This window comes from Patella vulgata, chromosome 8 (genome assembly GCF_932274485.2).
Source record: "Patella vulgata chromosome 8, xgPatVulg1.2, whole genome shotgun sequence".
Classification (NCBI taxonomy): domain Eukaryota; kingdom Metazoa; phylum Mollusca; class Gastropoda; family Patellidae; genus Patella; species Patella vulgata.
The window spans coordinates 31,755,886-31,769,938 of NC_065886.2; the positions used below are offsets into that span (position 1 = coordinate 31,755,886).

At 37.6% G+C, this 14,053-nt stretch overlaps 1 protein-coding gene across 4 annotated transcripts in view; it reads left to right on the forward strand.

Annotated features, from left to right (window-relative positions):
• LOC126830340 (transmembrane protein 272) overlaps positions 1 to 14,053 on the forward strand; it is a 138,086-nt gene that overhangs the window by 80,706 nt on the left and 43,327 nt on the right. The window contains exon 1 of one of the 4 annotated variants that reach the window (XM_050560716.2): positions 7,393 to 8,499. The exons of the other annotated variants lie outside the window; for them this stretch is intronic. Within the exon in view, the coding sequence (XP_050416673.1) occupies positions 8,248 to 8,499 (252 nt within the window). The 5' untranslated portion in view covers positions 7,393 to 8,247. Of the gene's footprint in view, positions 1 to 7,392; positions 8,500 to 14,053 lie in introns of those variants that run through there. 4 annotated transcript variants of the gene reach the window in all.

The following is a 14,053-nucleotide window of genomic DNA, read 5'->3' on the forward strand; positions in this document are numbered from 1 at the left end:
TCTGCTCTCTAGATTGTGTTGATAGGAAGTTACCCTCCTACCCCTCTCTCTGGCTTATGTTGAGAGGAGATTATCTCCTCCATCCCTCTCTCTCTCTCTCTCTCTCTCTCTCTCTGTGAAGCAGGTTTATAATATCCAAATACATGGCTATCTCTTTAAGAAAGTCATGAAAATGAATTGTGTGATTCCGTGCTGCAATCAGTAATTTGATTTCTTATCAAGTCGTTTGTGCTTTCTATAGTAATCGTGTGGGGCGTTGCGTTCGGCAAGATATAATGAGGTACTAACACCCAATTCCCATCAAAAACATATCAGAGAAAAAAAATATCCAAATCAAATCTGTGGAAACTTGTGAAAAATACCGTTCAGGGTTGCCATTACAATTACTGCATAATCTGTGATGTTGAAACACTCCATTAATATGAGCTGTCTATAATGTTATTTAAATGTTGCTATCCGTTTTACAGTCGAAAGCGTTTTATCAAAATAGTTTTTATGGCCTTTGGTAATGCAAACGTTTAATGCCATTCAGTTTGTGCCTGATACGATTGAAATGAAATGAATTGGGGGGGGGGGGGGTTGTCCTGACAGTCGCTACCACGCCGGAAAGTACCCGATACAGGAGCCATAGTGTCTCATTGAGTACAACGCTGGCTCGATAATGCATCTTTAAAGCCATCCATTGTTTTGGACAGTGTTAATTACAATAATCCTTTGTCCGGACTTAATTAAACCCATCCGTTGTATCTGAATTAAAGACATCATGTGCACTGGCATGCATAATTATTTTGCCTAGGCAGGGACCACACTCTACATGGCGTAAGACAACCTTCATTACCGGCTAGAACAGTAAACCCCATTTCATTTCATTCCTTTCGGGGTTTTCTGATAATTGACAATCAGAATTCTATGGAAAGTAGGCGGGCACGCCACAGCAGGGATTAAATGTATGTTAAAACACACTACATGGTGTACGACAGGCTCCATTAGCCATTTCAGTCCTTTTCTTCCCGGGTTTTCCGATATTTGACGAAAGCTCTCTTTTCATCTGTGAACTGAAATCGAGTCGCAATTAGTGCCAAATGGATGGACAATTTAACCGTCCGAGTAGCTAATGCAACGTGACTGTCTTTCCATGTGTCTGTCCATGAACGCATTGTGTTAATGAGGTTAGACGGGTTTATTCAACCGGAACCCCGAGGTTGATTACTCTTTCTCACAAATAACCTTCAGTTCATTTATCATTATTTCATCATTTAATAGTCTTAGAATGGATTTATAGAAGAAAAACAAACCAGTTCGTCTAAGTTGTGAAGAACGAGTGGTTTAGGAAATCGGCTGTGGACGAAAATGTCGCGGGTTACAATCCCGACGTGTGCTCAGATAAATTAATATGTGGGGGCCACGGTGGTTCAGTAAGTATGGCGCCGTGAGTCACGAACCAGAAGGTCCTACGTTATATCCCGGTGTTTGGCCAACAAATTCAAAGGTGCAGGACGAAGGGTCTGGCAAGCAAAAAACGTGTGTAGTCGTTCGCGTTGGACGAATGAATGAATGAAATAGAGTTTTGTTTCACGTCAGCTCCGACCGGGATATATTGCGCCAAACATATGGTGATTACATTGAGACTTACTAAACAACTATCACAGGAAATTTATACAAATAATTAAAAACAAATAACACAGACTAGTTAACCAATTAAAAACAAATATTACACCGCTGTATTTATATAAATATTCAAAAAATAAAATGAAAAACATGAATTTATATATAATTTAGAACTTAATAGTTCCAGTGTTGGACGGAATACCGAGACCAACCCATTCGACACAAACTAGGCCATTTCGGGATAAACGTATGGTTCAATTTTTCATTTCAATAATTCGCTTGTACGTGGGGTTCTTTTGCAGTGGATTTTCTCTGGGTTCTCCCACTGCTAAAGAAACCTACGCACACGCGAATTATTGAAATAAAAAATTGAACCATATGTTAGTCCCATCTCTCTCTCTCTCTCTCTCTCTCTCTCTCTCTCTCTCTTTGACATCTGGTTATTTCAGTCTACACCGGTAGTATTCTCCTACATGGGATAGTATGTTTAGCCTCGTTCATCGAGTCGCTTCATACATCTGGTGCTCGAAAGCAATCTGACACGCGATTCGTGTGCCAATTTTAAAATTTTCATTTTGTCTTAAACTCCTGGGATCTTGGATATAGAACATTAATTGGTTGTGTGACGGAATGAATAAAACCTGGCCTTGAAGGACACATTAACAGATCAGACAGCTTATTTAAACTATAATATAGGTCGGTTTGTGTTTGCAATCAGCCGGCCTAGATATAAATTTATGGTGCCAATATTAGAATGAAATGAAATGAAATGGGGTTTAACGTCCTACTGTTCTGCCCCGACTGGGCTAATGAAGACGGTCATACCCCATACAGTGTGCTATGAGGGAAATTGTGACCGGACAGCTGCACTACGGCCTACTCTTAAATCGAATTCCAACTGTCAAGGGATCTTTTACGTGCACGCCAATGTGTACACGGGACCTCGGTTTTTCGTCCCCTCCGAACGACTAGACAACTGTCCTTGTCAGGCCCTCTGTCTTGCATCACTGACAAGGGAGAACCACGCAGGAAAATCTGGATGAACTTTCTCGGCCAATGCAGGGATCGAACACCCGACCTCCAGGCTAGCGAGCCAGCGTCTTGCCCACTTACATACCGTGACCCCCACAAACACCCCCACCCTCCCCCCTCCCTAATATTAGAATAAAATAGTATTTGAATCTCGTCTGATCCAGCCATCTACCGGGTCATTTTGGAACTAATGTAAGGTACAACATATTCATGCCAATATTTTACTTGCGAGTAGGTGTCTTCTTTCGTAGTGGGAGGAATATTGCCGAATGTTTAACGATTATAAACGCTTATTCTAGAGTTGCCATGAATTCGGCAGAACGGAGCTTCTCGTCTTCATTATCCCGGTTTGTGGAGAAATGTCGGATGCTAAACCCCTACTTCATGCCAGCACAGAGCATAACATAATGTATAAGGTACTGTTTATGATTGCGGAGTTAAGTTTGGCCAAGTATTTTATTATTAGATGTCATAGCATGCGTAAACAGTCGCGGAACACCTTATACCACTTCTTATAGATTCCCTATATTGCAGAGAATAAGACGCTATAAACCCTATTTCAAGATAAGTAACTTTTAAACAAAGGTCACAACCAAAGCATCGAAATGAACCCTATTTGTGCAGAAACTTAGGGCGTTAGAAAAGAATATCGTTTTATTTATTTTCTTTAGTTGAAATAAAAGTATCGAACGAGACTTTCCACTAGATTGCTGGTTCAGAATCCCGGTATAGAATAGCTGGCTCTCGTGAAACAGAGCAGTTAAGGCAAAACTATCAAATCGATCTTTGCTTTCTTGAAGGTATAGACGGTTCCCAGAATTAACTCCCATTAAAATAAAAATTCTCCGAAATATTAAATGTAATTTGAAGGTAGACAGTGTCAAGAATTGACCCATATTTAACATAAAAATAATCTCCGAAATCTTAGATGATAAAATTGCAGAAATATAATCTCATAATTGGAGTACAAGTCTGGTTATGTGTTAAAGCTGTGACGATTTACTCAACACGTTGCGTAATAACGATTGATCCGTTTAATAACTGTACAGCCCGAGTAGTTAACGACCCCGCTGGTCTATGATACATCGCCTCGTTGATCACCGTTTCATTAAAGTAGAATAAAAGCAATAAGAAGCGACTCCGTGCAATATCAACAATGTGAAACTTGAAGTATACTTATTTTTTTATATATAAAAGTCCATCATAATTATATTGTTGAATATACTAACAAATCTCTCCAGGGGGTAGTAATGGTAATTTGATGAAATGAAATTTAGATCGATTTCGTTTCGTATTCTGTAGTTCATAATCTCGAATCCCTAAAGTTAGATAATAGTGGTACGATAATTAGTGTTTCAATTCCAGATATTGATAATAATGCAAATATTTGGAAGAGAGACGGGTTTAGCGTACGCTCAACAAAAGTTTGGAAATACAGTTTGTTATAACTTCAAATGGTTCTTTTGCGTGCACACTAATTTGTACACGAGATTCGTCTTTTATTCCATCCGATCGACTAGGCGCTTTTCTTGACAGGCCCGCTGCCCTGTATCACTGGAAAAGGGAGGCCCAGCTGAAAAATCCTGATGAACTTTATCAACCAACATGAGGATCGAACCCTGGACTTCCAGATTAGTCAGGCATTGCCGTAAACATCGAGTCATCATGACTCGCAACTTTACAAAATCAACATATTAAAATTATCTTAAGTAAATATCGCCAGAATGCTTGAGTAAAAAAACCCACCCACAGCAAGACAACAAATTAGTATTGTTTCTTTCTCTGTGGTAAAGACAGCAGGGGTCCAACGATTGGTTTGCTGCGTACTAACGATGACATATTGCTTTAAGGCGGCGGTACGACCCACTCTTCTTTCGATTTCCAACTGTCATCTGATGATCCCTCAAAGATTGTTGCACATTTATTGTTTTGAAAGTACCCATGGCACTTTACAAGACACTTAAATGCGTTAATCGATGCGGAAATATCTGATGAACAGGCATGTAGAGTTTCCTGTCGACCGCACACGAATTGACAGAGCCTTGAGCTAGGTCTTTTTTAAAGACCGTCTCTCCCAGAAGAAGTTGACGATAACTGAGTGTGTGGAACCGGTTCCTGTTTAAAGTTTCCTCGCGCATGAAACGTATTAAAACATTTAAAACATCTGGGAATTCTAATCCTTATAAAATCAATCAATCAAACCAAATTATGACTGCGGACGAGATGCTGGATAAAGAACCCCCAAGAAACGATTGGAAATTTGAAAACGTGAGTAGAATGAAACTCGATAGATGGACTGGTTTAAAATATATATTTTACAATTCAACTGTCAATCTTATTTTTACCTCGCATTTATTGTCTGTATTGAATTCAACAATTGACCAAGTAGGGCAATTGGTATATAAGAGCAACATACCACAAGGGAGGTAAGTTGGTCTTTTCGTTATTTAAGGAGAATAGCGCTCAGTTTACAACCCAGATTGATGCTGCATTTTAAGATGAATTATACTGAACAGGAAGTACTCTGGTACAGTTTCCCGGTGACGGCTATCTCATACTGCATTTAAAGACGAATTATACTTAAAAGGATGTGTCTAGACGCAGTTTCCCAGTGACGGTTATTTATGTTCAACAGCTAATGTTAAATAATCAATTTGAATATATTTTACCGTGGATTAAGCAGTGAGAAGTACGCGTATGAGCCAGAAACCAACAATGACGTCATCGCCGCCATCTTGGAATTGGGATGCCCGGTCCAGTCATTCTTGAAGAAGATCCACTAATCCATAATAACAGCTAATTATAAACAATCAATTTGAGTACATTTTACCTTTGATTGCGGTGTGAAACAGTAGTTGATGTCCGAACAAATACGTGTAACCAACAATGACGCCATCGCAGTCATATGATGATGTCATATCAAAAATGTAAGTCTGGTGATTCTTCAGGGCGACCTTTGATATATTGAATACAGATTTTAACGGATGGTATATCGCTCTTAATCCGTCTCCGGTTATTTTTGTATAGCTCTGTAGAAAACCAAAGAAAAAATCAAAATAAAACGACCAAGGTGATATTTTGAAATAGCACTTGAAGAAAGACGTCAATGAACTTCATCGTGATTGGCCTTTTAATCTATAGACATTTTAATACTCTAGATATTGGTTAAAAACAAGAACGAATAAGGAAGTCGTTCGAAAACACAATCGCTGAAAAATATCAAGCATGCAACAAGGAATTATTATTTATAAAATGTTTAATATTTAAGATGTCTCGAAGATGTAGGTTTAAACTCTTTTCGTCAATATTTAACGTAGGGTTGAAAAACAATACAATATAATATATAGAGAGAGAACATTATAGATTTATACACCACTATGACAAAGATCTTGATCTTTTTCAAAGGAAAGGGTTACTGGTAAAGAAGGTCTATTCTTTTACATATTGTTGTGTTCAGTTTAAAGAAGCGACAAGGTTCTCTAACGTTGAATGATACTCTTTAAGAGTATTGCTTACGACAGATTAGAAAAGAAATGGTGCTGATGAAGCGATTTTATTCTTTCAAATGTGTTAGTATTCACGTTTAAAGAAAAGGCAAGATTCCGTAAAGTTTAATGGTAACCCTTTTGAGTATAATTTACAATCACTTTGAAAGTTTTGGTGTCCATGCAGTTTAGAGAAATGACAAGGTTCTCTGGCTTTGATCGTAAAAGTTGAGAGTATATAACTAACAACTTTCAAAAAACATTATGATGTGTTAGTGTTTAGTTTAGAGAACGGATTACGCTCTTAAATTTAAAACAATTGTTTTTGGTGTTCAGTTTAGAAAACGGAGTATGCTTTCAAATTTAAATACTTGTTTTGGTGTTCAGTTTAAAGAAATGGCGAGGTTCCCAAGTTTATTGATAAAATTTTCAAGTATAGCTTTCAACCCCGTCTTAAACAATGCTGATGTTTAGACGACATTTAAATGCTTGTTTTGGTGTTCAGTTTACAGAATAGATTACGCTCTGAAATTTTAACTCGTATTTTAATAATCATTTGATAGAACGGATTACGCTATTGCATTTAAACGCGTGTTTTTTGTGTTCCGTTAAATCGACCGGGTTACGCTCTTTAATGTTTCTTCTTCTGTTTGTGTTTAACTTCGACTTCCACTGAAGGTGATATCGCTGACAAATTGTCTTATTTTAATTATCTTATGACACGCGCAGCGTGGGAGGAAACCGAAATACCCGGAGTAAACCAACGAGTTTGAGAAGACACATCAGGGATCGAAATAGCGACGGCAAGCTAGAGTGACCGGTCAACTAGAGCTCGAAGTGGGACTCTCAAGATCTCTAGATCCTCTCGTTAAATACCATTATATTTTAAACAATGATTGTGGGGTTCATTTTGGATAAATGATGGCGAACTTTGACGCTAGTAAAAGAATTCCCGTCTTCATTAGCCCGGCCTGTGCAGAAAAGTAGGACTTTAAACCTCATGTGATTCACTCATTACTATTAATGTTCTGAAAAGACGAGTACAAAATATGATCTCGATTTTCCGGTTGAATTATTAATTGACATTAACGGCTAAAATTTAAAATAACAGTTTTTCAACCGTTTAAGGATGTTAATGTCATTTGTTATAGTTAATGACCAAGCTGTTGCGATTTGTACGATTAACATTCAAAATGCGACATCTGTACGGCTGATATGTAACAGTCATTTTTAAATATCAGGAATACATACTTAACTTTCGCGACTGGAGTGAGTCCTTTGGGAAAACTTTCCTAGCGGGTAAATTATCCTTAGCATCTACGTCTGGTGATTTTGCGTATTATTCGAAATTGTCACTTGCAAGGAAAGTTTTGATTTGAAATAGGTGAATTATTGAGAACGACAATAGTTATTGTATCTACAAATTGCTATTGTGGAACTCGTTTTGTGATTTTCTGCCCACGTTTGTGTAATTAACTGCACATAAACTTGTAAACGATTGAGAGGATAAAATCCATCTGTATCATTAATAGATCAATCTATCGGGATTTCTTCAATTTTGTTTTCCTTTTAATAGGACTCTTGTGCATCTTTTTTGCTCGGAATGGAACAAGGTGTTAATAAAACTGTTTCAACTTTACGCGCCTTAAATCGTTAACAATGGAATTTATATGGACTGAATATCGGGGAGATAATTAATGTCTTGGAACAAGATTGCGGTTTTATTTCTGCCTGCTGAAGATTAGGCATTTTAATTAGAGCAGTTAGAAAGGGTCGAAACCTTCGTTGAACCGGCGAGACGGTTGCTCTCTTAATGACAAAGTTTAGTCTTCTCCGAGAGAATTGAAAGCCTTTATAATAGAGAGAAGTGTTTTATATTTCGTTAATTTCACCTGTACGCTTGATCAGATAATAATTTCTTTAGTGAATTGCCGCTAATGATTTTATAATGCAGCGTGTTTCTGGAGTTTTTTTGGAAAGAAGTGATAACCGTTTAACAGACTTGTAATCATTTCGTTTGCTTGCATCACGAGAGGAGAGAACGTGCCATGATTTTATTTAATTCCTTCCTTCATCTGAAATAACCCCGTTACAAGACATTGTTGTTATTCCAATAAACAACATGTCGATGCTGACGCGGAAGACGACGCTATCTCGTAAAGCTAGAGCAGCCAGATCAAGTGCGAAATCTCGACAAACAGCAGCAGCTGTCCTGTCTAAAGTGACAAGTCCCGTTCACTCTGTAGATGGTGCTGCGGCTACGGTTATCAGTGCTGTTCACATTGAAGCTAGTGTAAAAATATCTGCGCCGCAGGTAAAAGGTGACACTGTGTCGAAGCCATCCGTCTCTCTTGAGCCAAAACCAGCTGTGAAGGTAAGTAGAAGAATTCGATTTAATTTAATTAATTGATTTGGTAATTAGAATCCATGCTTAAACCATCGGTGTACATGCCGATACGTATTGAAGAGTGAAGTGCGCAAGATCGGATATGTTTGCTCCGTCTCAAACACTAGATGTCATGTCTCGTTTTGTGGCGAATTTCCGTTTTCTGTTCGTTTGGATTTCCTGTGATAACCATTTCAGATCTCTCTAAATATGATTTTTGATTTAGAGGAGCTAAATCTGTATTCTTTGGCACTTAGAAATGGACACAAATCGGTCGCATATAATGTAATATGAATGTATATTAACTTATTTACATTCAAACGTTTCTATTTTTACTGTAATTTCTAATCAGTTATATTCGGCGAAATAGTCGAATTGAATGGCAGTCTTTGGCGTCTGATTATTCCAGTCTACACCGGTCGTATTCTTCTATGGGATATGTTTAGCTTCGTTCATCGGGTCGCTTCATTACAAAGCATTCTGGCACGCGATTCGTATGCCAATTTTAAAATTTTCATTTTGTCTTAAATATTGGATAATCAGAAGCCCGTCATTTCATGGTAAGATAACAACATCAATGTTAATTTCAATTAGCCAATAAGTCGTGTTTGCAATGTCGAAGACAGTGGATGATACTGAGTTAGAGACTTGCCGCATTTTATTACACACATGCCCATTGCCTACGTATTGATGGATCAAGTGCTCTGTCTCGAACACTAGATGCCATTTCCCCTTAGAAAATATATTTTTGTATTTACTGTGGTAAACATTTTCAGATCTGTTTAATATCAGTTCCATTTAATAAACTCAAATATAATTTATTTAAATATAATTGGGATTAAGACCATTAAAATAAAAAGACAGTTTTCACATTTATTTAATCAATATACATTCTGAATTCTGATCATTCAAATTTCATATACTAGTAGTCATTTTTTCAAATTTTTCAAAACACACATGGTCTCTCTTCAGCACATGGTTGACTAAGCACGCACTGGTCTTGGTCGAATGCACGCCGAGCGTGTTATCTAGTCTCGTCCTCCAAATTGTTTCTATTTTTAGTAACAGTGTAATTTTAAAGGCCCTGTCTTGCAGTTAAGTTATATACAAACTAATTACTTTTCCCCATTCTCCCCTCCTTGACATACTTAAGTCCTTAAGAGCCAGTCCACGAGAAAACCATGCAATATCATGCAGATGTTCGAAGGTGGGGGTCGGTCGATTGAGTTCATATTGACAGGGTTTGGTCGACCCATCGAGCCTACTCCCCAGCCAAAATCACCGATTTCAGAAATCAACCGTTTCCGAGATACAGGCCAATTACGTTTTTTGGCTGATTTTTGCCATTCTCAAGCCAAATTTTAGCTATTTTTGTCGCACTACTACCGCTGTTACATGACCCTGGCGAACTAGGTTTTGGTTGTTCGTGATAGTCGGGGTCTTACCCTATCACATTATCATGGTCATCTGGTTAAAGTTCATTTTCCTTTGGTGTCAGTAGACTACACAAGATACGTGTCTGGAGATACCTGAAATGTACCCTATCTTCAGATCGCGATAACTCCACTGGAGCAGGGTTTGCGATAAAAATTAAAATCAATCTATTTGCAGCTTGACTAGTTCTAACAACATAAGAAATAAAATCGTTGTCAGCTAACTTGCAACAGTGTGAAAATTCGTGTCGAAAGTTAGCAAAAACTTCAGTTTTGATTGAGATACATCGACGGATTATTCAGTTACCCAATCGCCCAAATTGTTATTCAAAGGATCAATATATCAACTCCGGCTCCCCTTCAACCCGCTTTGCCAAAATATTCAGTCTCGGTGTGGTTTGGTATCCAGTCTACAAATCCAAGATGGCGTCTCAAAGTGAATATGGATTTTCGCAAATTCTTGATCTAAAATGTCGATCTTGATTATTTAAACATTTTTTTTCTATGAAAAATGAGAAATTTTAATTCAAAATTTTGAAAAACAGTCGACTTAGAGCAGATAAAAATCGACAATTATGCAAAACAGACCCGATTTCCATGAAAATCGCCCATTTGAACTTGACCGTGACCTTCAATCGCGAGGTCATCAGGGATGAAATTTGAAGTTCACACGTTGCGCTATCGACAAACCATATCTCATTCGAAAATATTGAAAAACAAATGAGTTAAGAGTTGGAATTTCAAAAATGTTCTTGTCGGACATTTTACCAAAAATAAAGGGGCATAACTCTTATGGTTATTTAAGCAGACGGATGCATACCACTTAAAAGTCACGTGTCAATAAAATATTCAAATCCTGTACGTAATAAAATAGGTGCACCTCGATATTTTTTTATATTTAATTCCCGTATGGTATTCAAATTTATGTTAATATTCGTACAAAATTACGTGTTTTCGTAATACATTGATTGAATTCGTACAAAATTACGTGTTTTCGTAATACATTGATTGAATGTAAGCTTGCCGATCCTGCTTCGGCTCCAAATTCATAATAGAAATGAAATGAAAAGGGGTTTAACGTCCTACTGTTTTGCTCCAAACTGGGCTAAGGAAGACGGAAATTCATAATAGTAATGATCCTTCAAAATTACGTGTCTTCATTATACACAGCAAATGAATGCAGAACTTTCGAAATAACAGTAGTTTGTGATATGAAAAACATCGTTTTCTTCTTTATAAAATGTCAAATCTGCACGTAATAAAAATAGGAACACCTCGCTATTTTTGTACGCCCACATTCGCTTGTGGATGTTTATTGTCGTCGCCCCTGTCCGTCCGTCCACAATTTGTTTATGGACACTCAACAGGTCACATTTTTTTATTCACTTTCAGCAAAACTTAAAATATAGGTTTATCTCCCTAAAATCTCGGTTCCTTTCGATATTGGCATATATCGGACCGTAACTTCATGGACTATGGCCCTGATTTTACGGAAAATCATGTTTTTAGCTTGTCAATTTTTATCCGATTTTGATGAAACTTCAAAAGTATGTTTATAACCAAAAGAGCTCGGTTCCTTTTGATATTCCCGCATATCAGATCTTAACTTCCTGGATTATGGCACATGATTGTACAAAAATGGCGTTTTTAGCTTGTAGCCCGGCTAGAGGTCACAATTTTTATTCGATTTTAAAAACGTTTTAATATATCACCGTTACACGCTAATGACGGCGAGGTTCGAATTTCGTGAAAATCGGACCGAAACTGCCGGACAAAATGGCCGCTCCCCGTACGCAAATAATGTAAAAGTATGGAATACCAAGATTGTGGACACCGTCGAGGTCACAATCTTTATCTGATTATGACAAAACTTAAAATATATGTTTAGATTTCAAAGATCTCGGTCTCTGTCGATATTCGCGCATATCACACAGTAACGTCGTGGACTATGGCCCCCGATTATATGCAAAATCGCGTTTTTAGCTTGAAGTTCTTCATGATGTCACAATTTTTTTCCGATTTTAAAAACCGTTCCAATATATCACCGTTACGCCCTAATGACGACTCATACGCAAATAGTGTAAAAGTATGTAATTCCAAGATTGTGGATTGTGGACGACTCATACGCAAATAGTGTAAAAGTATGTAATTCCAAGATTGTGGACACTCTAGAGAACACAATTTTTATCCGATTTTGATGAAACTTAAAATGTATGTTTATATCCCAAAGATCTAGGTTCCTTTTGATATTCGCTTTTTATTTAGCTTGTTCTCTGTCCATCACTTGCAACATGTGAGCGTATCTTGCATGGCAACCGCTTATTCATATTTAAGTCCCGTATGGTATTCAAATCAAATTTATGTCAGTAATAGTTCTACAAAATTACGTGTTTTCGTAATACGATGGAATGAAAACTTGCCGATCCGTGCCTACTTCAATCAAATTCACGCCAGTAATATTCCTCCAAAATTTATTCGTTTATTCATCAATGAAAGAGAGAGAGAGAAATGGGGTTTAACGTCCACTCGACACAAACTAGGTCATTTCGGGACTAACATATGGTTCAATTTTATTTACATAAATCGCTTGCGCGTAGGGGTCTTTAGCAGTGGGAGGAAACGGGAGGACCCGGAGAAAACCCACGAGGTTGGACAGGCGACCCTACTCCTTGCCACGTACAACCGGGGATTCGAAACCACGCCAGTCGACTCAATCATAGGCGTACGGGGAAATTTTTTACTGGGAGGGGGGGGGGGGGCGGTGGTGGTTGGTGCCCCAAAAATGTAGTTAGGTTCTTAGTATGTTACATAATAATCATAATATCTCTTTTGCGATGAATAAGTTCTTAATTTCTAAATCATCAATAAAAGAGAACTAAATTTTATTTACTTGTAATATACACAACTAAAAACAGTAATTCGTGGCTTATTGTACTCCAAACAATAGAGGGTTCGAGTCTTAAGATTTCTATTTAATTGCCTAACTATAGACACTCTGAATTTAAATTCGCTGTTAAATTGGACGCATTCAAGAACACAATATTTTTTTATACAACTTTTACAAAGTACAATTGTGTGCCCAAATTTTCCCAGCATTTGGTGCCCAAAATGGGGGGGGGGGCCGCCCCCCCAGCTCCCCCAGCTCGTACACCTATGGACTCAATGACAGACTTTATGATACAGCGCGCGCAAGCTAACCATTCAGCCATCCAACCCCCCACGGCAGCAATGAAAGAAAGACGTCCGAAATAAGAGTTATTTGTGGTGATGTCAAATCATTCTCGTAAAATCATTTTTTAAAATTTTCATTGATAGTTAAATCACTTACAAAAGGCACACAGAACTTCAGCGTATGACGTACGTGGCCGTTAACATATAACACAAACAGTAGTTTCGTAGTAAGCACTGCCTTATATGGTAGGGTGACCCATGTCTCACAGAAATACAGTCCATCGCTGATAGTTCGAGACTACCACTGAAGCGTGCACATTCGCCGTGCCGAGACCAACTTTCTGACAGTATGATACTATAAATAGCCATGGCACGTGCAATTCTCTACAAATTTATCAACTATTACAGCCGTAAAAAAATTATTGTTGACGATTTTGAATAGCAGTAAAATTAAGCTTCTTGGTTATTACAGCAGATTTAGAAATTACGTTCGTTTCATTTTTTAAATCGCTTTATCATTAACTGTACCATTAAGAGCGGCATCTTTTGGTTTAGTACAAATAATATCTCTGAATCACTCGGGTTAGACAGGAACATGATACTAGCAGTAGTTTCATTTTACTTTTACAAGCTTCTTAAAAGGATTGTTGAGCTACCTAACGTGCTTATTTCTAAATTCAATTTTTTGTTCTAGCTTTCTGTTATGTTTCGTAAAAAAGTAGTCTTGATTATCCCGACCTGTCAATCAGACGTAGAATGGTCGATAGACTGGTTAAGCGAGACTAATTTCAAAACAAGGGCACGTAACCTATCTTTTACTCAAAAGTGTCTGGATGTTATGGACGACTCTTGGAACCAGTTTTCAGTCTATTATTTATACATGATTAATGGTCATAGCTTATTAAGTACAACATGATCGTTTATTTAGTGACTATAAT